Genomic DNA, 21485 nt, shown 5'->3' with positions numbered 1-21485 from the left:
CTTACATATGTAAGCCTCTATTATCCTCAACCAGATGCCACATATTGCTTAAATTTCAGCGTTCCCAGTAGATATGTTTTAATTATTCAAAAACATTAAAAAGCAGTTTGCTACAAAATGTGTGCCATTCCCACGCTATTTTCTACCTTCACTGTAACACAAGCTTGTCATCACTCAAGTTCCCGCATCCTTCTGCAGGGTTCATGCTGAAAGTAACTACTATGAAAGACACTGAACACTTTTTTCCTACATCTCTGTGTAATGCCTACAACGCTAGCTAATCACAAGCTTGCGGACACTGTTTGGATCAAGAACACGTACCGTCTGGCACGAGAAGCACAGAAAGGGGAGAAGATGTGAAGGCTTCACAACAGCCCCCAAACACCAAATTCACCTTAAACTTGTACCGAAGTATCTTAAGTACACCTACACCACTGACTCTCATCTGGAAACCTCTGGTAGTACTCGCAGAAGTGCCACAGGAGCAGCTAGAATTCCCCACATGGCGCGCTTGGCTTTCTCCGTCCCTCTTCTAAAAGCCAGGAAGCAAGAGAGCAGCAACGAAAGCAACAAGCCCTTCAACACATACACGCTCCACACGTGCTGCCGCCCGCCAGAGAAGAATCAGAACGGGCACAAGCCTGGGCACAGCCCCTGTCCCCACCTCTCCCCCGGGAGCACGGCGCGCTCGGAGGCACACCACCGGGCGCAGAGCACCGCCGGTCCCAGCGCTCCCGCCCCGCAAAGGGCTGGCCGAAACTCGGCCACGCCGAGCCGCCTCGCCCAGCCGCCCGGCAAGTGCCCTTTGCCGCTGGGCTCGGCCGGCCCCCGGGCGACCGCTGGGTCCCGCTCCCGCTCCCGGTCCCGTCCCCCGAGACGGCCTGGCCGCCCGCCTCCCCATTCCCCTCAGGCAACGGGGTAGCGGCCGCGCGCGCGCGCACCCCCGCCCCGGTCGTAACGGCCGGGCGGGCAGCAGGTGCGCGGCGCGGGCAGTCTGACAGGAGCGCTCACCTTTGCAGACGGGGGAGCTGGGGCTCTTCCTCTCCGGGGAGCTCCTGCCTCGCTCCGGCGAGTGCCGCCGGTGTCGGACCCTGCCCGCCGCTGTAGCGCTGCCCTCCGGCAGCGGAGGCACCGGAGAAGAGCAAGGCGAGGGCCCGCAGCCCGGCGGCGGCGGGGGAGGAGGCGGCGGTAGGTGGTGGGGTCGCGGGGGGGCTCCCCCGCGCCCCGCCGGCACGCGTGGGGCTGCCCCGCGAGGAGGCGACAGCGGCGGCCGCTGAGGCGGCGGCGCCGCTTCCCCCTCCCCCCGGCGTCTGCGTGGCCGTGGCGGGGCCGCCGCGCCCGCCGTTGCCGCCGCCGGTGGGCGCCGCGCGCGTGGGGCTGATGCTGCGCGAGGCGGGCGCCGCGCGTGGGAGACCCCCGCCCGGGGCGCTCGCGCCGCCGCCGCCGCTCCTCGTGGGGCTGCCATGTTGCTGCTGTTGCTGCTGCTGCTTGAGCTGGAAGGGCACCGTGGCCCGCATGGGCTGGAGGCGGCTGCTCGCTCCCGCTCCGCCACCCGCCGCCGCCGCGCCCCCCCCTCCCAGGGAGGTGGCCGGGGTCGGGGAGCCGTTGCGCCTCACGCGCTGGTGGGACATTGTCCGTCGGGAGCCCGGGCTCGCGGAAGACCGTCGGTGGCGGGGAAGGAGGGGGAAGGCACGAGACGCGGGCAGGTCTTCGCGGGGGTCCGACGCCTCAGGCGGCAGCCACCGCCACGGCCCCGTCCCCAGCCCGGGGCGACCCGCGCTGGCTCCGCAGCCTCCGTGCACCTCATCAACAATAGTGCCCCGGCCGCCCGCCCCGCCCCCCGCGCCCTCCCATTGGGCGCGCCGCCGCTCGGCTCGCGCAGCTACGGCGCGCCCATTGGCTGCGGAGCGCGCTCCTGAGTGGCCGAGCCTGCGCGGGGAAGGGGGAGGGGGCAGCGCTTAAAGCAACACGCGGCCCCCCCCCCCCCCCCGCCAGCGGGGGCCCCGCGCTGCCCGCGGCGCGTGCGGCGGGGGGCGGGCAGCGGCGCTGCGGGGCCGGGCGGGAGCGCAGGCGGGGCCACAGCTCCGACCGCCGGGAACCCCTGGCCCACGGCGACCCCCGGTGTCCCCGGGGCCAAGGAGGGCCGCGATCCTGCCCCCGAGCGGCCAGGCGGGCGCAGGGCGCGCTCGGGGGTCCGTCGGGCCGGCTGCCGCTGCGGCGCCGGGGCCGGTCGCGGTGTCCGCGGTCCCGCGGAAAGCCTGAAAGCCGGCCGGGGTGGCGGCCGCGGCTTACGCCGGCGTCGTGGTTGGAGCCAAAAGCGGCACACGTCCTCCGGGAGCCCGCCCCAAGGAAAGGGCCGTGCGTTGGAAGTAGGGCTGCTCCGGCGTTCTTAGCTCTGAACGCGCCGCGCGGGAGGACGAGCGCTCAGCAGCCGTTTGTCCAATCGCTGTGCCACCGGCGTAGCATTGCCGATGATGGCACCAGATAGGTGGGTAATATCCGGGCAGACTTGACCCCCTTTTCCCTTAATTGCTGTGTTTACTCTTCTCCATTAGGTCAGTTGCGTCTTCACTGCAGTCTGTTAAAAACACTTGGTAACGGCCGGCATCCTCTTGACCTCATTTATACATTAGAGAACTGAATACATGCATGAAATGGGCCCTAGTTCGTGTGTTTGGATTATTTAGATGCAAGGTAAACACACTTTAGCACCTTCAAGACATGACAGAATCGAGAAATCTTCTCTCTGTCATTATTGCAAGTGCCTGTTCTGGGCTACCAGAACTTACCCAAATTCTTTCCAATATTGCTCTACAAGTTGCATGTTGCAATTGAATACCATTGCTATGATACAAATGGTGTGACAACAAACTACCGTTCTCTCTTTCCTTCAGCTTGGTGGTGCTTGGGTTTTTTTTTTTCTCTCCTTCTTTCTCCTTTGCTCTTTCTGATTGAAGCCTACTTCACTTAAAAAGCCCCAACTTCCCCTTTGAAGAGCTCCATCCTTGTGGCTGACAAGTTTAACAAACCTGAAAAGCAAGGCTGTGCACAGGCCCTTCTTAAGGTTGCCTGGACACTGGTCTACCTAAAGCCTTGAAGGTTAAAGCTCTTGTCAGAGTCAAGAGCTTTTTATGAGAAATCAGACTGGCAAAAGAGAACAGGACGGATACGTTTCTCCTGATGAGGTTGTTACGAAGTTAGCTCTTGCATTCTGGATTAATTAAATTTCTTTTGAAGGACATTATGCTTGCTCACAGGTACTGTAACTACTGGCAATATGGCCTGCAGGATAGCTGGGTGGGTCAACCAAAACTGGCTACAAGAGGCTGTGCCCAGTCTTGAGAATTATCCTGGGCTACCCCTGGCAGTGCCTATGTCAAGGGAAGGCACCAGAAGCCTGGCAGATCACCATCAGTCCTATTGTATCCCTTTCTTAAAGTGTGCAATTTACTTAGGTCACCTTATAAATTACACACATAGGGCCACTTCCCAGTCCTTTTCTTGTAGCTGTCACAAGCACTGCTGGTACAATGTGGCAAAACATCAAAATCCCAGATAACCCACTTAATTAGTGAAATATCTGGGAGACAGTGCTCTCCTCACCAGGAATGGCTGAGAGGCAGGCAACAGGATGGGCTGTGTACCGCCAGCATTGGACGTGAAGGGATCTCGTAATTCCCTTGGTGACTCCATGTATATATTGAAAAAGAGAACCTGAGCTACATAGTGCTCCACAGGTAAATGCCCAGAAGGTGGAAAACCAGCATCCCGGCACGTCTGAAGAAATAAATGGAACCTGTCTGCTGCTTTGTTGGCAGCCCAGGACAGCACACAGTTATCCTAAAGCAGGTTAACCTATGCAGCATTTATTTCACTTCTTTGCTGCAATTTTCAGTCAAGAGCAGAAGATGCAATCCTCTTTGTGGTTCTTGCTGCTGTGACAGTACCCACAGCCAGTGCCAGTACAGTTGCTCAGCAGGCTTTCATCCCTTGGACAGCTTACCCTCCCCAGAAATACTGGAGTTGTTTGGAAACAGTGTGCCATAAAGATATTTTTCGGGCATAAAATATTCTGAACACATTCTGATTCCTGTTACTGTTTTGAAGAGGCCAAAAATTAAAGGTATTGATTCATATTTATTTGCATGATGCACGTTATGGAGCCAAGTCACGACTTTGAATGCAGAAGATATCTGTGACAATTATACTACTTCCCACATTATTGTCACACTGCAAAAATGGCGCTGCTCCACACAGTTGTTACGAGAATATAAAGCAAAGCATTTATGTAGACTGCTCATCAGCAGTTGTATTGCTGTACATGCACTAGACGTGAAAGTTCAACATGTAAAGTCATGTACTGAGACCTAATCAACCACCATGTACTTCATACATTAATTTGTTTAAACTGTAACAAATGTGTTACAACAGGATCTTACTCCTACACCTTATGGAAATAATGGAAACAACTCAGGCAGGATTATGAATTACTTGAAAATAGTTTTGAAACTTTTTATTTAATTACACAAAAAAAACGGAAACAAAACCCCAGCCCTGAACAACTTGGATCCAGATCCCCCCCAGACTCTCCTTGTAATTCATGCCTCCCAAGCTCTGGGTTTTGTTTCAGCTGTCACACTCCTTACTGCCTTCAGACTTTGCCAAACGCTGTCCAGGCCAACTTTGGACAACACATTTCATACAGTTTCATGTGGAACCTTTAGGCTGGGGTTTCTTCACATCCATGATGCTCTTACTCTGGCCATAACACCTAATGGAATGGTGCCAAGTGATCCAAAAAATAGGAATGAAACCCATTGTCGTCACAGAGGCTGTGAGCCTTCTACCAGTATCCCCTGAACCAGCCTTTTAGTGACCTCAGTCACGTCAGTGACTCCAAACTCACTGGAGTCATGCGTGATCCCACCTACACGCGATCCACCTCCACATCTTCAGCTCCTCTCTACCTGCTATTTTAACCGACCCATTGGCCTGCACAAGCTGAGCAGATACTGGTATGCTCACATACCACGCTGAAGTGCAGCCCCTGGGAGGTGATGAGCACTCCCACCTCCCACTGACTTGGAGGCACTCAGCGCCTAACCAGGGGCCTGCCAAAATGTACTGCTTTGTAGTCATTGCTTGGAGATTAAATCTAGGTATTGCAGACATCCCCTTGCATGCAAGGTGTTAGTTCCTTCTTAAAATATGGTGTGTAGTAAAAGCTGCAGATACAAACAAATCAGTCCGAACGTTGGAAGCGTATCAAGACTGCCCTCAAAGGCAAACTGATAAAACACGCAGAGCTGCATGAACAGATCTGCAACCTGCTGAAAACAGGGATGTAAACAAGTCAGGGAAGTGGTCAAAATAGTAAACCTGAATGAAAAGCAGAGAAACAAGGGTCAAAGAGGTTTAACTGAGTTCATAGACCCAAATCCCACTGTACAGCTATCAAAACAACCAATATGTAGGGAGTTTTGTTGTACTAAGGACTGAAAGTTTATGGTAGAACCGCTCACTGCTCACAGTAATATATATGAAAAATGTTAAAAATAATAGTAATAATAGAAAACCATATGGAAAATGACTGTGCTCCAAGTAGCTTCAAATATGTTCTTGTCTTATTCCAAAATTAAGTTAATGCAAAGCAGCACACGTAAGGGAGCAATCTACTGCCTGAAATTGTTTTTTTACCTACAGTTGTTGCAAGCAATATTGAAGGTTGAAAGACTAAAGATTCTGGGAGTCTAATCTAAGCATTAGATTATGCCCCAGGATATTTCATTGCATTTCTCATCTCTCCCCTGCAGAGTGAGTTTGGTTTGCTTGTTCATGTGGGTGTTCAACATCAACAGGAGGAAAAGACATTTAAAAAAATAGGACAAATGTAATAGAATTTGCTTCACACAAAACCTGTAAGATGCTAGTTAATATTCCAGAATATCTGGGGGGATTTGAGGAGGCAAGCAGATTGAAATAAGGTATTAAGATTAAAACAATAAAAAACAACAGGTGGGACCTTGGACATAAATCAAACTACATGCGATAAGCAAAAGACAACTTAAAGCAAAATATGCTCCTGCCACATTTTTTGAGGTACAATCTTTAAGAAAAGTTGTCGTATAAATAACATCCTGAGGCTTCAGTGCCTCGCTGGTGTTAAGATAACACATTTTTGACAAACAAACCCCGTTCCTCAATGCAACACTTAACTGCATGCTTGAGAGATGTTTCTACTGCACGTTCATGGCACACATAATTACCTGGGAGAAGTACGAGGTTAATTTCTTTAGCAGCCAGTGCTAAGTTCACGTACATGCAACAGGTTTTTTCCACACATAGAGATCAATTTTCTGAACACATGTTAAATGACAGCAGCAACACTAAGCAATAACCTTGTTGTGAGTGTCCAGCTGCTGAAGGAGAGGTGCAACTGGAGTCAAGCTTGGTTCACCAACATGAGCTCTCGCCAGCTGAGAGTGACTGCAACTGGTCTTGGGTTCTGTTGAGGGAGGAGAATGAGCAGCAGAAAAGGCATGTTGTCCACCACATTTCTGAATCTTTGGTTTTGGTAACATTAGAGAGAAGTGGCCTAGTTCATTTAAACAAGACACAGTTTAATCTCCCCCGAGTGTCCTGCAAGAAAGATGCTGAATGATAATTTGCACATAATTCTTCCCCTCCAACAATAAAAGTTTCCTTCCTTTTAGGAAGCAAGTAATTTTTCTTTAAAATTATCTTCCAAAAACTTTATATTTTTAGCACATATTTACAGAGCTTGCAAATATAATACAGAGATCTGTCTGTATTTGTGTTGTGTATAGAGATGTAACATGTTTCGTATTTCTAGTCTCAGGGCAGAAGAATGGTTACGAACCACAGCAGGAAACTCTTGATTTACAAACACTAAGCACTGATTGCTCCTACAAGCCACCAGCACAATTTGTATTGTGAGTATAATGGAGCTATATACTGTAAAATATTTCAATTGTTGACACTATCAATTAATTTGATAAATGTCAATATTTCAATAATGTATATTTTGTTGCCATATTGTAGGATAATAAACATCCTGTATATATGTGATGAATTGGCATATAACTATAGACACTCCTCACTTAAGAGAGCAGAGAGTTCACTCCTTCTGATTCAGGCCTACAATCTTGTTTTGCTTCTGTTTGTTTTTGTAACATTTAGAAAAGCTAAAGAGATTGTGAAAAGCATGTTGGCATGGCTTATTCATGCACCGAGAGGCAGTGACAAAACGATTGTGCTTCTCTCTCCACATACACATACCAGCCCTGTAGTTAAACTAAGTAACTTCAGCAGAGTGTGTGATGAAGTGGGAGCATGGGATTCTCTGATTTGGGAAAATATCTACTTAGAAAGAATGGGTCAAGCAGTGTTGTGTTCTGAATCCTTCTTGCATTCAGCCACGGGGCGCAGGGGAGCTTTTAACTAGTTTGGTTACATCTCAACCATATGTCAGTTTGTCTCACTTGTTCCATCCTGTCTTCATGCATAGCACCTCGCATTCAGCCTGACTTTGGGAGAGCCAGAGAGCCATCGCTGAAAGAGAGGATGTGATCTTTGAGAAGATGAAGAAAACAAAGCTAGGCAAAGCCCCAAGCCCCTCTGCTGTTAGCTGCCAAGGCCTCATCCAATGCTCAGCCAGGGGTGTCAGGCTCACTCTGCTCAGCGGGAGCATGCAGACATCTCCAGCAGGCATGGTTGGCATGACTAGGCTGATGCCTTCATAGTGACGAGCCTGCAAGTCATCTCTTATCCTTGGAGCAGAGACCAGTAAATCCTTGGACTAGGTCTACTTTGGAGTCTTTCCAAAGAAGCCTCAACAGCCTGCCCAAAGCAGCAGGTTTGTGCAGCGGGAGTGGAAGGAAAGTGATGCGGACATCAGACCCTCATGTGTTGCCTGGCTTCCCTGAACATGCTTGCAACCTGCCTGGCAGCTCACAGAAACCCGTTTGCTGCAGGAGAAACCAGAGCACGACAGCCACCCTGAACTGCATGCTGGGCTACGCCTGCCTCCCCCAAGGAGAGGGGCAACTGCCTAAGCACACTTGCCTCATGGCTGCGTGCTGAGGAAAAAATCCATGTGCAAGAGCTGCTGCTCAGCTCTGCCATACGCCAGCACGGAGCCAGAGGTCTCCCAGCTGGCATCCACCAGGGGCGGATCAGGAACCAACCTGCCCTTCCCCCTGCTTCCCTCCCTGCCTCCCCTCCCTAGCAGAGTTCAGTTCCTCTGCCTGCCTCCTGCACCCCAGCCCGGAATAGGGGAAGGCCTCCCAAGTCTGCAGCGTGTTGGCTGCTGCTGGTTTGCAACAGAAGAACCTGTGAGCACTTCCTGTGGCTGGCTGCTATGCTAGGGTCAACACGATGCCCAAATCAAGCCTTTCTGATACTGCTGCTTGCTTCTCTTTGGCTGCAAATACCTCACGTTTCACTTACGGTCTCAGTTCATGCCTTATGTAAGCAGATGAGGACTTCTGCTTGCCTGTGCCTTGAAAGCACATTTCTGTCCCTCATGATCACAGGGCAAAGCTCAAACACATGATTTACTTGCATTCTGGTTTTCTAGAAGCTAACAATAAATAAAATTATCCTGCGTAATAGTGATTTTAAGCCAGCTGTTTCTGAGGCCTGATTCTGAATTTTTAATGGTCCTGCAAGAAAATTCTTGGTGTGCCAACAGAAATGCAGGTTCCCAATAAATACTTTCCACCTCAGCAGAGATCCAGTAAGGCCTCCCTCCTGCAGGAGATTCTCTGGCTACCCATACATGCCTTGGCTGCCCCAGGAAAACTGATGTGTGCAGCAGCAACACCTACCTCATGGACTAGAGTCAGACCTACAACTTGCTACAATGATTTGTGTCAGATCTGATTTTTTAACTAATCCAGAGACCTGGAGGTGCTAGAAGTTACTCTTTACAACATACCTGCAGGGCTCAATTATTACCTTTCCAATAAGAGGAAAGGGGGAGGGGGAGAAAGAGGGAGAAAGGGAGAAAGATTGAGAAAACAGGTATAATTTCAATATTACGGCAGACTGGTAAAATACCAGTCACTGCAAAAAACACAGCCTAACCATCAGTAACAAAACCAGGAACAGAACACAAACTAACCTCACTTCTTATGCACACAGTTGCATGCGCATAAAAGTACCTTATGAAAACCATTCTTTCTGGTCATTCTGATTAGGAAATCTGATAGCCTGTGGCATGAACTTCTCACAAACAAAGTCTGCACTAAGTGATAGAGGAAAGCAAAAAATCCTGTACCATTCCTAGGAGCTGCTTGCAGGCCTGTTGCAAGCAGTGACACTAGTGAAATGAGCCCTATAACCTCTGTAGCCTCTTTATCACAACACCCTACACTATCCTTTCCTATCAGCACTTGGCAGGAACAACGAAGAAATAGGGCCCAAGACCAATGCTGAGTCCTACTGTGTTGCTGACGCCTGAAACAAATATCTCTAGCCTCCCTTCATGCTCTTTCCCCTTCCTCAAATCCACCTCATGCACTTGAGATGCTGCCTGCTGGCTTTTGCCCATCATCTGCCCAAACCATGCCTGCTCTGTGCCGATTGTACGTCCTCATTCTCAAAAGGTGCTTGGACCGTGATAGAGGGTCTTGGGAAGCTCCTGTCCTTCCCATCAGGAATTGAAATGCACCTGGATCAGGTATTTCCAACCTTCCTCAATGTTTGCAGCCTTAACATTTTTCCAGTGCCCATGCAAGCCCCATCTAGAAACGCTGTTTGCTCAGACACTGCATAGTAAATACAGACTTACTTTCCTTAATCATCTTCCACAGACCAGCTGTCCTCGGGCAGCGCTATTTGTTGTCTTTGTAAAAGAGGCATGAGTGATCCCCAAAGCATGACTTTGGCTCAGATCACCGTTTGTGGATTTCTCACAGACTTTCCCTCTGGTACTGAGAGCTGAAAGAAGAAGATCCCCTGACATAAAAGCAGAAGACCCGAGCGTGCCGTTTAAATTCTAGGAATCAAAACATTTCAACTCGCCGTTAGATGGAGAACGACAACCTTTCAGGCTAACATGAAAAGCTGAATTTATACAGATACAAATGTTTTGGTGCAGTCGAATTTTCCTGCCTGTGGAAAATTAACCTTCTTATCCAATAGAACGTGCTTTGGGTCATGGCAGTGAGCAGATGTCTATAATCTCCTGCACGTGGAGAATTTCCATAACATCAGAATTAGCAAGAAGTAAATGGGGAGAAAAACCCTGAATGGAAACAAATGGAAGACTGACGTGGCTGTGTTCCACAAAGTACGTTCTGCAGCTGCATCGCTGCTCTGGAACAAAGGGGAATATAATTATTGTTGTTTTACTTTCATTTCTCATTAGCAAAGCAAAAGCCGAATAAAAGTGGTTGTTATTTCTGCAGGAGAGAGCTGGCCAAGGTGAGTATATGAGGTCACGCAGGGAAATCTACGAGGAGACTATTTCTTAAGCCTAAGTAGCTCATGCACCCAGTAAAAAACCTATTAGTAAAATTCACCAGTAACACTTTTGTTATTGCAGAGCTGAGTCAAGGCTTCTCAGATGCCCTGAGGATAAGACTCAGCCACACCTGCCGGGGTAGAGCAGGACTCGGCCGCTCTCGCTGTCGGCAAGGAGTGATAATTGCTGGGGGGGGGGACGGGACCGTCTACTTCTTTTATCACAGCTGCCCCCCCCCCCCGCTCCCAGCCCTCCATCCAGAGCACTAGTGAAGGTGGAACGGGCGCGCAGGAACCCTCGTTATTTCTGCGTTGATCGGGTCAGCGTCCCTCCCCAGCTTGCTGTACCGCTCCCACCACTTTCTCCCCCACTCCCGAGGCAGAGCTGCCGCGCAGGGCATGGCGGCAGGGAACAGGCCTGTTGTGCCCCAGGGAAACGAGAGCTTCACACGGTTCCCCCCTGGCCCCCACTGACTCTCCCTGGCTACAGCCTCCTGGGAAACCTCTGGACACAAAGAGCTTTGCAGGCCTGTCCTTAAAGCCCCCCACGTAGGTAGTAAGACCTGGCTAGCCAGCCTCTCTTTCCTGTGAGCTGGTGTTGGTCAGCCATCTTGAGCCAATAGCAAGCCACTGCACGTAAGCACAGTGCTCTCTTTCAGGGAGGGACCTTTTCCTTGTCAATAACTCTCCTAGTCTCCTAATCTTTTTCTGAGGCAGAAACCCCCAAGGTGGCTGCAGATCCAGCCTGGAACAGAGTCTGCCTCCTGCTTGCAGGGGAAGCAAGGCTTGTCATGCTCCCTCCCCGTAGCCAGGGGTTTCTATCTAGGTTCATTTGTGGGGCCGAGGTGATGTGCAATACAGGCAGGTGCTCAACCATACACTACTTGCCTCGGTTTGTTGCTTCTTCCTTATTTATGACAGCAAGAAATGAAGCTACTCACTCTGCCTCCCTTCTCTTTGCATTTTGGAGGTAGTTCTTTGGCCACAGAGGTGTAAGACTTGTACCACTTTCTTATTTGCTTGCAAAAATCATCACTGTGGATAGAGAAAAATAAATTAACGAGAATTAAGTAAGGAGGAGAAATACAAATAACTAAGCAACTGAGGTGCAGGATGGTTCCCACCAAACCACGTATAACAAAGTGCTGGAAGCAGTGAGGTCCCATAGTACAGTGTTTGGTGCTTTAATGTGCAAGATGTGTGTTGCAGCACTATAGGGTCTGGGATGCTCATGCTGCGGAGTTGGTGCTAATGTGGAACCCCTTCCCAAGGCCAAAGCAAACCCAGGAACAGTGGGAGCGAAACTGAAGAAAAGAGGAGTTCACCACTCTGGTGACACGGCATTGAGTTTAGTTGCACTTTGTGTAAGACTTTGCCTCAAAGCCATGGTGACCATTGCCCAAGTGAGCTTGCAGTGTGGTGGTAGCCCGACGACAGCCAGCACTGCTCAGTTTGTGCTCCAGAAAGAGAACTGAGGAGAACTGAGTTCCCTCCACATGCACAGGCAGAATGGCTGCCTCAGAGCTCAGCTAGTGTTTGCATGGCTAGAAAGGGAAAGAAAGATAGGGCTCGTTTCTTGTTTGAAGGGAAGATTTAGTATTTAGTAATTTCCTTCTGGTCAGGAAAGGAAGGTGAATTATAGTAGGGGCAATACTCAGTTCTTGGGACCATTTTGCATTCATTTCCCTCTGTTCTCCACAGGGACAAGCACTCATGTCCTAAAGCCTCAGCATCCTGCTGCCTGCCGTAGCAGCAACCAGGCCATGGAACACTAACTCCCTCACACTTACCAATAGTCACACAGGAGATGAGAAAGCCAAGATCAAACGAACAGCGTCACCTGTGTATGGGTACAGCTTATCTACCATTTGTATGGTGGCAATTCCAGTTAATGGCTCAGCTTGAATTTCCCCACAAGCATGACTGCAAGACAGGAAACTAGAGGAAGAGCTCTTCACTGCAAAGTAAAAAATCCCAGACAGCTCCTTTAAAATGAAGTTCTTGCATCAGGAGTTGAAAAACACCAGGAAGCAAAACAAAGCAGACTGCAGTGAAGACCTGTCTCTTCCCAGCACCTTACCTTCAGGAGGCATAGCAGGCAAACTCCTGGGTCAGGCCAGTCAGTGGGGGAAATTTGCAGGGTCCTTCTACTGACTTAATCCATCTCTTCTACTTCTGTCAGACAGGACAGCAGCTCTGGGCTGGGAAAGCTCCTGCTTGTAAGAATGCCATGACATTTTCTCCTCATGGGGAGGGGAAAGAGTGCAATAGTTTGTGTGGGAAGGACAGGGGGTTGCTATTTTAATTATCCCACCTGCAAAGGTATGTTGTTTGCTCTGTTCCTCCCACATGGCTGTTTGCCATCAATCCTGTGCTCTACTCAAATGCAGCCCAACCAAAAGTGGAGAAGAAAAGCATTTAGTTTAATGCCTCTGTTTTCTTTTTTTTTTGTTTTTCTGCATTTAAACACTTAACAGACAAGGTGTGACAACAGGCCATGTAAGGCCTACTGCTTTGAAATGCCTACAAAACGGTATTTAGCTGCCAATACAAGCATCTTAACTGGCTGACCAGTGCGAATGGGCAAAAAAAGCAAGCAGAGGCACTGCATTAAGGTAGCAACAGCAAGCCCTAATTATTTCACATTATTATCTGATAACAGTGCAGTGTGCAATCTGTCACACGCCTAAGGTGTCTGAAAGTCCTATTCAGCCCTCAGTAATGAAGTATTTCCTTATCCTTTAACCAACAAAACACAGCTACAACAGGGGTTTTCCTCTCATTCCTGGGAGCACGTCTTATTACTCATGGCCAATAATATATGAAAAACCCACAAAAGACAGTGCTTTTTGTCATTAATATGATCTTTAATAAATGGAATAATGCACCATTTTACAGCAAGCCTTTTCTTTTAGACCTAAAGAATAGCCTTTTAAATGTTCTTATCCAATGTCTCTGTATCAATACAATCTCTTTATTTAGGTTTATATATAACAAAGCAATTCTTACAAGTATTCATAGAAAACTCTGTAGTGGCTTTAACAACGTCAGCTTTCATAGTGGCATCCACAGATGATTAAAACCCCAAAATTAGCTTTTTATTTCATACTCACACTGTTCCATGAAACACAACTTATACAGCATAGCAAGGGTATTGGGCAGCTTATACAAAAGAAATAACTGAAAGCAATTATTTATAAATTCATACATGATATTTCCTCAGTCAGTTGAGAGAAAAACCAAAAATACCCGTTAACAAAAGGGTTCTGATGAGACTCCATATTCTAGGGTTTCTCCCCCTCTTCCCCAGAAAAGCTCGCTCAGAAAGTAATGCTCTCTTTACAGTCTTTTGTAAGGAAAATGGCAGTTTCACATCTCCTTATTTCAGCTTCTACAGAAGACCAAACCCTAGAAATCAGTCTTTGCCACGTTCATTTTCCTCTTATACTGTATTTAGGGGGAAAATAATCAACAGTGATTGTAAAATATTATTCCAGCTTATATAAATGTGAATAGAGCACACTTTCCTCTAGAGACAAAAAGCAGACAAGAAACATTACATACAAACCTTTTTAAATACATTTCAACAGTGTGAAAGAGAGAGGAGAGTCACAAATCAGGAAATTCAAAAGTGACAAACGAAAGTCAGCTATAACTTGGACTTGCCTGTTTCTTTGTTCTTGTGACTTTTTACAAACTACGGAAACATTAACTATTTTCTTTCCTTTTGAATAAACAAGATTGAAGTGTGATACTTCATGATACAGTTCTGAAGCACAAAAAAAGTGAATCAAGTGCTCTAGAAATAAACCTCACACATTTTTGCTCTGTCTTAAAAACAAGTGAATGGGCTAAAAAAATTTACTTTTGTCAGACCTTGAAACTAGGAAGTTATAAAGGCTAATTATTTCTGCTTTAAAATAGTTACCAGGCAAGATGCTATGCCCCTGATGGATGTATGCTCCTGTAATATATCTGCAGAAGCCTGCAGGATTTGAAGAAATCCTTCCTTACTGTGACAGTTACTGTGTCTGTTGAAGCGTGACGTATGCATTGAAGTTAACCAACTGAATGACTTGCAAATTTACACAATTGCTGATCGATAGGCTTTTAAAAATATCTGACAATTACGTTATAAATTAACATAACTCCGACTAGTTCTTGCTTATTATGCACGTACATGTATTAAACCACAGTGAAATAAATAGAAATGGCCATAAAAAGTAATGCATATTAGTAACGCACCACAGCAGCCACTAAATCAGACCTGCATGAAGCCCAGATCAACATTAAAGGGCTTTGGTGTAAATGAGGATTTATCTTGAAACCTTCCACTCCCACTCCCACTGGTGCAGTTCCGTTTCCCAACAATAACCACAGCTGCACTGGTACGGACCTAGCCTAACAGCCTGAACCGAGGCATCGGCTAACACCCCTCAAGACGTCAGTAGCCAAGGTTTGCCCATGTGCTCCCGCATTCCACCTTAGCTTTCCCAGGGCTAATCCTCCCAAGAAATTTTTAAAACCACTGCCAGCAGAACCCAACCCTCCTTTGCTCATAACCAATGGCAGACTCCTTTGATTTCAACAGCATTTGGCTCAAGCACTAGCCGATTAGATGTTGATTTCCTCAGATACACTTCTGCCAAACGTAACTCCCATGGTGATTCGCAGGAGTGCCTCATCTGTTATCTGCAGAAGTGAAAGTTCTGCTACCAATTTTAGTTAGTACAGAAGAAACCTCAAAATGAGGAATCTGATTTGTTACTATGTCACATCAAAACTGAACCTACTGGGGCGGGGCACGGGTGGGATCAAAAAAAGGGATGTACTTCTACAGCTACAGTTTTATATAACAATATAGAAGCCTAAAATGTAATTGGATTTAATGGACTAGAATGCTATGTTTAAATGGCAACCACATACATAACTATAGCTACTACATAAAAAAGCCTTGTAAAAATTATCAGGTATTAAGTATTCTGGTTATTTTTTGATCTTCAAGAGAGGTACCTTAAATTACTCAGCTTCAGATAAATTTTGTCATCTGCATTCCCAGCTTTCTCTCCCTCTCTCTCTCTCTCTCATAAATCCATTCCATCTAAACAATCAGGGACAAATCTGTCATGGGAGATCTTGCACTACTGGACTATATGTCACAGTCTGATCCCAATTTTACTGGGATGCACTAAAGACAACTTAAAAATGGCATATGAAAAAGAACATTATACTTGCTACCAGTGCTACCATCTGATGCTGTAACTCACAGAATTTAATGCTGTAACTCACGCACAACATACATATGCATCTAAATACATACAGAGTTTACATAAAAAAATATGTATTTGGCTTCACTGCAATATGTATAGCTTTTTCACTGAAGAAAGGCTTGAAGCTGAACAAAAAATAAACAGCACATTAAAAAAAGGAGGTTAATGTATTACCTGTTAAAATGGGTAGTGGGAGACCAGACAAAAAAATTCAAATAATCCAAATTTATGCAAAATACTAAGTCGTCCAGTCTATAATCCAACTTTCATAGACTAATCAATCCTTTTTTTTTTTTTTTTTTTCCTTTGATAAGCTGCTCCAAATTTTCCAATTAGACATCAGGTCATGTATATGCTACTGTGCTCAGCAACTATTATTTTTATGACTTAAAAACGGCCTGTTTCAGCAATGGGAACTGCCATCATTTTTATACAAGTAAAAATTACAGCATAATTAATTTCTCCTGTATTGACTAGATACTTGAATTTTAAAATTCTCCCTAATTAGCCTGGAACTTTCCATAATAACGTTTCAATGGCAGAATGGCTATGATCTTTTGAGTATTTTTCATGAAAGAAAATTATAAACTTAACATAGACTTAGTAATGTTATATTAGTGGACTATTTTTTTTAGCATTTAAAAAAGGAGTATCATTGGAGCAAAACACATTGAACACTGAAACTATGGGATATACAATGTATACACATATAGTTTTTTTAAGTAACAATTCATTATTATTAAATTTGGCCCAATAATCTATTCCATACCAATACAGAACTTCCTTATTCTCCTTTCTGAGGCAGGTAGGATTAAAGATTTCTTCTAGAGAAAGTTGACAGGTGGGAAGATACATACTTTCTAAACATATTTATAAGGTGGGGATTTTTTTGTTGTTTCCTGAAACCTGCCAGCATCCATGCATTGGTTTTTGTCCCCAGTGCACTGAGAAAATGAAACTGTGTTGCCTTTGAAAATTAGGTAATTTTCTATATGGAAACAAGACAAAAATGAAAGGCAGTAAGAAAGCAAAACACAAACAGAAGTGTTCTTTGTTTCTGAGAATATTCTAATGATGACAATATCAATTGGTTTTCTTTTAGATAAGGAATTCCTTTACCTTTAGCTGTGCAATTTAAGTGCATCGTGGAGTTTCAAGAAAGGCATTTTTAATACTAATTGTTTAGCACATGAAGCTATAGAGCATTATAAGCAAATTCAGGGGAAGTGCTGCAGATAATCTGACTTGTAAATATCAGTTTTAGAAGGAAATCAATCTATGAGGCATGTCTGTTCAAATGGTTAGAATTCACATTCTAAAAACCATGTTATGTTGGTGAGTATCTCTATTATAAGAAACAGAAAAAGAGACAATGCATTAACCTAAGCAACTCTTCTGGCTTCTACTAGCACATCATTTTCTAAAACCAGTAAGATTTGGGATTTTGGCTTATATATACAAACATCACAAATGTTTGCTCTAACATTTTACTTGAATTATACATTATAAATTACCATAGCAAATATTCTACTGTTGCCTATTTGACAGTGGCACAATTCATAGGTATTTACACTATCATTCTATTTTCATTTTGCTATATTTATCTTGTCTGTAATATACATGAGAAACCGATAGAAAATTATCAACTTTCATCCTTTTCTCTTAAAAAAAAAAAATCAAACACAAAAAGTCCCATAAAGAAATAAAACACATTTGTTTCCCCTGATTATAGTACATTTATCAACTATCCATGTGGCTGATCTGTAGAATTCTCTCTCTTACATGTATTTTGTTTGGTTAAGAAGGATTCCCCATGGTATGAGATACAATTCAATATCATTTAATTTACAGAGAAAGTATTCTGTGGAAATTGGATTATGTGCTATGAGCAAAAAAGGGGCATTGCTAAATTAAGCATTAAAACCAAACTGCTAATCTGATCTCATCTAGCTGTGCAGAATTACAGTATTTTGGTACCTACTTAAGAGTTTATTTTGACTGACCTTTAAAAATAGTTTTTCTCTATTTAATCTATAGGGTATTTTGTGATAAAGTACGTAATTCCATCATGTTACAAATTATATTTATCCATGGTAGATTACAAAGCCAGTACTTTCTACTAATTGTAATTCATCCCAAAAGCCTTCCAGCAAGTGACAGAAATAGATAAAGGAAAAGAAACCATCACGTTTGCTTTAAGAATGTTTAAGTAAAACTGCAGAACATTTTCATCTGGTATTAAAATGATTTTGATTGCATTGAGCATAAAAAAGTTGGATTTCTTACCAAGGATTGGCCTGAAAAGAAAGGCTAGAAGACTGGTGCAAATCTGTCTTAGCAGAAAGAAGCAGTAGTCAGAGCAAATAACTTTTCTCTCTCCAGAGTGTTTCAAGTTAGGTAAGTGTCCTAAATATGCTTTTTTCAGCCCACATTCTGAAACGCTGATGGATGATACATGCAAGGCAAAGCAAAAAGTCACTGGGAAAGGAGTGAAGAATCTTCAGTATGCATGATACAGCGATCATCACAAAACAATATACCGTACTTCAAATGGAGACTCAAAGAAGGCCAAAAGAGAAGAAAACCACAGCCAGCATTATGAACAGAATGCCAAAAATTCTGATTCAGGTCTTGAAACCCAGCTGAGCAACTGGCAGGTTTTCAACATCTGGGATGCAAGATTGCAGCAGATGGGAAGCCAGAGAGTGAATTAAAAGTAAAACCAGAGAAAGGCTGGATTTTTGAAGAAAGGAAATACAACTGTATATTTATACAGGCGGGTAGCAGAATTACACCTTAGAGACGAAAGGTACTTCTTGAACTGGTGCTTAAAGAACATAGGGAGCCCAAAATGTGTCTCATGGCTTGTATTTCTACAACTACATTTAATCAAACTCTGGATTTGTAGAGTTATCTCTTGGAGATACCTAGGAAAATCTAAGAAACGTTAAGAAGCATTACAAGAGAAAATCATAGCGATCAAGCATAAACAAGGGAGTTTGGGAAACAGCAAGAATCAGATGCAGCAAGGCATGTATTATGCTAGTTGTATCACCAGATACAGAAGAACAGGGTTGGCAAAGTTTACCTCAGGGGGGAAAAAATAATATAACAGCAAGGAAACAAATGAGCTTGAAAGCACAGAGCATCTGTTTTAGTCAGCTGAAAGGAGACAGGCTGGGGAAGGCAATTGTTTGCTGCCAGTATCCTGCCACAGGAGTTTGGCAGGCTGACTGAAAGATTTTTCTTTCTTTGAACATCACCAGTTTTCAGATAAAGTGATAAAACTTTACTCAGTACCAAAGACTGACATGTGTTGTATCTTTGTTTATCTAAATAGTTTTTACTGAAGTGTTTTCAATCAGAAAGAATATTTCTCAGCTGGAAGGATATTTCTTAGGCATCCTAACCAATAACGAAATTGATTTTCTTTCAGCAGACAGTAAAAACAATCATTCCAAAGAAAGGTAAAGTTTACTTGAGATGGTGAAAAAACAATTTATCTCAATAGACATTACATTCATGTTCACTGATGCCTAAAATCAATGTGCATACAAACTGAAAGAAGGGTCTAAGCAGACGGGGGAAAAAAAAAAACCCAACCAACCCTCCCCTGCAAATACTCATAACCATGAATTTTAAAAGCATGCAATAAATTTTAACAAGATGAATGAGGGGCTCTCAAAACTCTGAAGGGAGGACGAGTTTCAACTCAGCAATAACAGTCAATTAGGATGCACTACTTGCATAAGTAATCAGACTGATTTTACCCCAGACTGTCTGCAGAGGTAAATCAGGAAAGATTCGTGACTCATCACAAAACTGTTTTGTGCCAGATAAGATTCATGATTTTTCCTCTGTATAAACAAAATATGTTTGCAATCTATCTTCACTAGACCTTTTAAGTATGACAGTTATTAAGATTTCTGAATAAAATGTATGTTTCAATGTATGTCATTAGTGATCTAAATAAGGTTTTACATAAATACAGGGGGTGAAACTGCACACGAAATAAAATGGAAAAAATGGCTGACTGTTTCCTTACATTTGTTCAATGTTTTGTTACTCAGAACTTCACAGGCTGGCATCTACTACTATAAAGGAAACATATTTTGATTTGGAAGGATCAAAGGAAAGGTACTGAGCTCAGTTGTTTTTTTTTTGTTGTTGTTCCTTTTTAAAAGCCCTTTCAAGTTGGGGAAAATTCATGCATTGTCACCTCAGAGCACAATGCGATATAGGCAGCTGCTCCAAGCTGGCTATGGTGTGCAAAGTTCACTGTCATGACTGGCTGACTGCTCAACTGTCAGGGAAAAATTAGCAAATACAAAAAGGGGAACATGTGGCAGTTTTAGAAACACACTGTTCAATAAAGCATACTGTGAACTATAGACTATTGCACATTTCAACATGACACAAGAAAAATAGGGGGTTCAAAAGAGAATACACTTTGTAACATAGAAATATACAGACTAGCTTGTGCACAGAAATCAAAACATGGTTACAAGACACCACTGCAGTCAAACCTGTCTTATAGTCTGCTTATGATCTTAGTGACCTTAAGAAACTGGTCCAAACTGATTATCAGTGATACTTTTTTTTGTTACTTTTTTTAAAAAAATATTTTGAGACCACATTTTTGATACACATATATATATTCCGTGGTCAAAACAGACAGACTTAACTTTAGCGATACTAAATAAAAGTGCAAAAACGTTCAAAAAATAAAACAAAATAAAAAAATATGGAAGCATAAGCTAAAAATTTTCTGCATAGCTGAAATCTATTTAAAGCGAGTCCTTGGTAGGGGTTGCTGAGAGGAGGAGAAAGCAGTTTTTTAAAATGTCTTCTGCATGTTTGTTTCAAATAATGCAAAAAAAAGGTCATTTTTCGGCTTTTAAAGTATTTCACAGGCAGTTCACTCCTGCGTCCTTAGATACCATTGTGGTGGCAGTGCCTCCTTCCGCAAGGTAAACAGCAGTGCTGGATTTGGAGTGGACTGCCCGGTCACTGCCATTATTGTTGACCTCGCAGTGCAGTGGCTCAGTGGAGATGACCCACGTTGAAGGACGCCACCGCTTAAGTGAGTACGGAGTTTTCACACGTTTCTTGATCTTTTCTCCTGAGCCTGATTTGCCATCCTGTGAGGAGTCACCTACTGAAGAAAAAACCAACAACAAAACAAACAAACAAAAAACCACAAACAAAAAACAAAAACAAAGTAGAAAACAGTATTATGAGGAAGGTAAGATTAGACTGGAGTCCAGGGTTGTTACTCATGCAAAACAGAACAAAAGAACAAAATCTTATCACACAAAAGCAACTATGTGGCAGAGGCATGACAGGTATATCAACTACACTAGCTGCCACTAAAACAAGGGGTGAGATTCTGTTCTCTGTCAGAAATTACTTCAGTGAAGTAATTTGTGTTACCTTGAATGCACATTGGCAAACAGCAGAATCAGCATTTGACATTTGAGGGGATTTTGCAATCATAGTATCTTATATTACCTGTAATGGGAGGTACAAAAAAATGTCGCTACTACAGGACAGCAAAGGCTAAACTTTTAATAGCATAATTAAATCATAGGTCCCCTAATCCTACTTCACCTGGCAAAGCATTTCACCTGAAGACAAAATGGTCCATTCTCTGTTAAGATCCTAAGTCAGGATTTGGGATGTTGGGTTGCAAAACTGGCAAAATCAAGTTTAACAAGGATAAAATTT

The 21485-nt window shown here is 44.4% G+C and overlaps 2 protein-coding genes and 1 long non-coding RNA gene across 6 annotated transcripts in view; 1 reads left to right on the top strand and 2 right to left on the bottom strand.

The window, feature by feature from the left end:
- FAM117B (family with sequence similarity 117 member B) overlaps window positions 1-1822 on the bottom strand; it is a 31660-nt gene extending 29838 nt beyond the window's left edge. Inside the window, 2 exon segments of the mRNA XM_030016672.2 lie at window positions 1012-1201; window positions 1203-1822. Coding sequence (XP_029872532.1) covers window positions 1012-1201; window positions 1203-1631 — 619 coding nt within the window. The 5' untranslated portion in view covers window positions 1632-1822.
- A 283-nt stretch (window positions 1823-2105) lies between these two features.
- LOC115342470 lies at window positions 2106-13380 on the top strand. 2 transcript variants are annotated; one of them, XR_003923776.2, is made up of 3 exons: window positions 2106-2694; window positions 6854-6953; window positions 12190-13380. It is a non-coding gene; the product is annotated as an uncharacterized LOC115342470 (long non-coding RNA). The 2 variants fall into 2 exon arrangements; XR_003923775.1 differs by lacking the exon at window positions 12190-13380 and adding an exon at window positions 7529-8631.
- The window catches only part of BMPR2 (bone morphogenetic protein receptor type 2), a 112804-nt gene continuing 104653 nt past the window's right edge, over window positions 13335-21485 (bottom strand). Inside the window, exons 13-14 of one of the 3 annotated variants that reach the window (XM_030016670.2) lie at window positions 21192-21269; window positions 20803-20916 (exon numbers count right to left, since the gene is read on the bottom strand). In XM_030016670.2, the coding sequence (XP_029872530.1) occupies window positions 21220-21269 (50 nt within the window). In that variant the 3' untranslated portion in view covers window positions 20803-20916; window positions 21192-21219. Of the gene's footprint in view, window positions 20917-21191; window positions 21270-21485 lie in introns of all 3 variants that reach the window. The other 2 variants (XM_030016671.2, XM_030016669.2) reach the window with 2 other exon arrangements.

Source organism: Aquila chrysaetos, chromosome 6 (assembly GCF_900496995.4).
Source record: "Aquila chrysaetos chrysaetos chromosome 6, bAquChr1.4, whole genome shotgun sequence".
Lineage (NCBI taxonomy): Eukaryota > Metazoa > Chordata > Aves > Accipitriformes > Accipitridae > Aquila > Aquila chrysaetos.
Note: the sequence above shows the minus strand (reverse complement) of the source record. Positions and strands in the feature narration are given on the sequence as shown.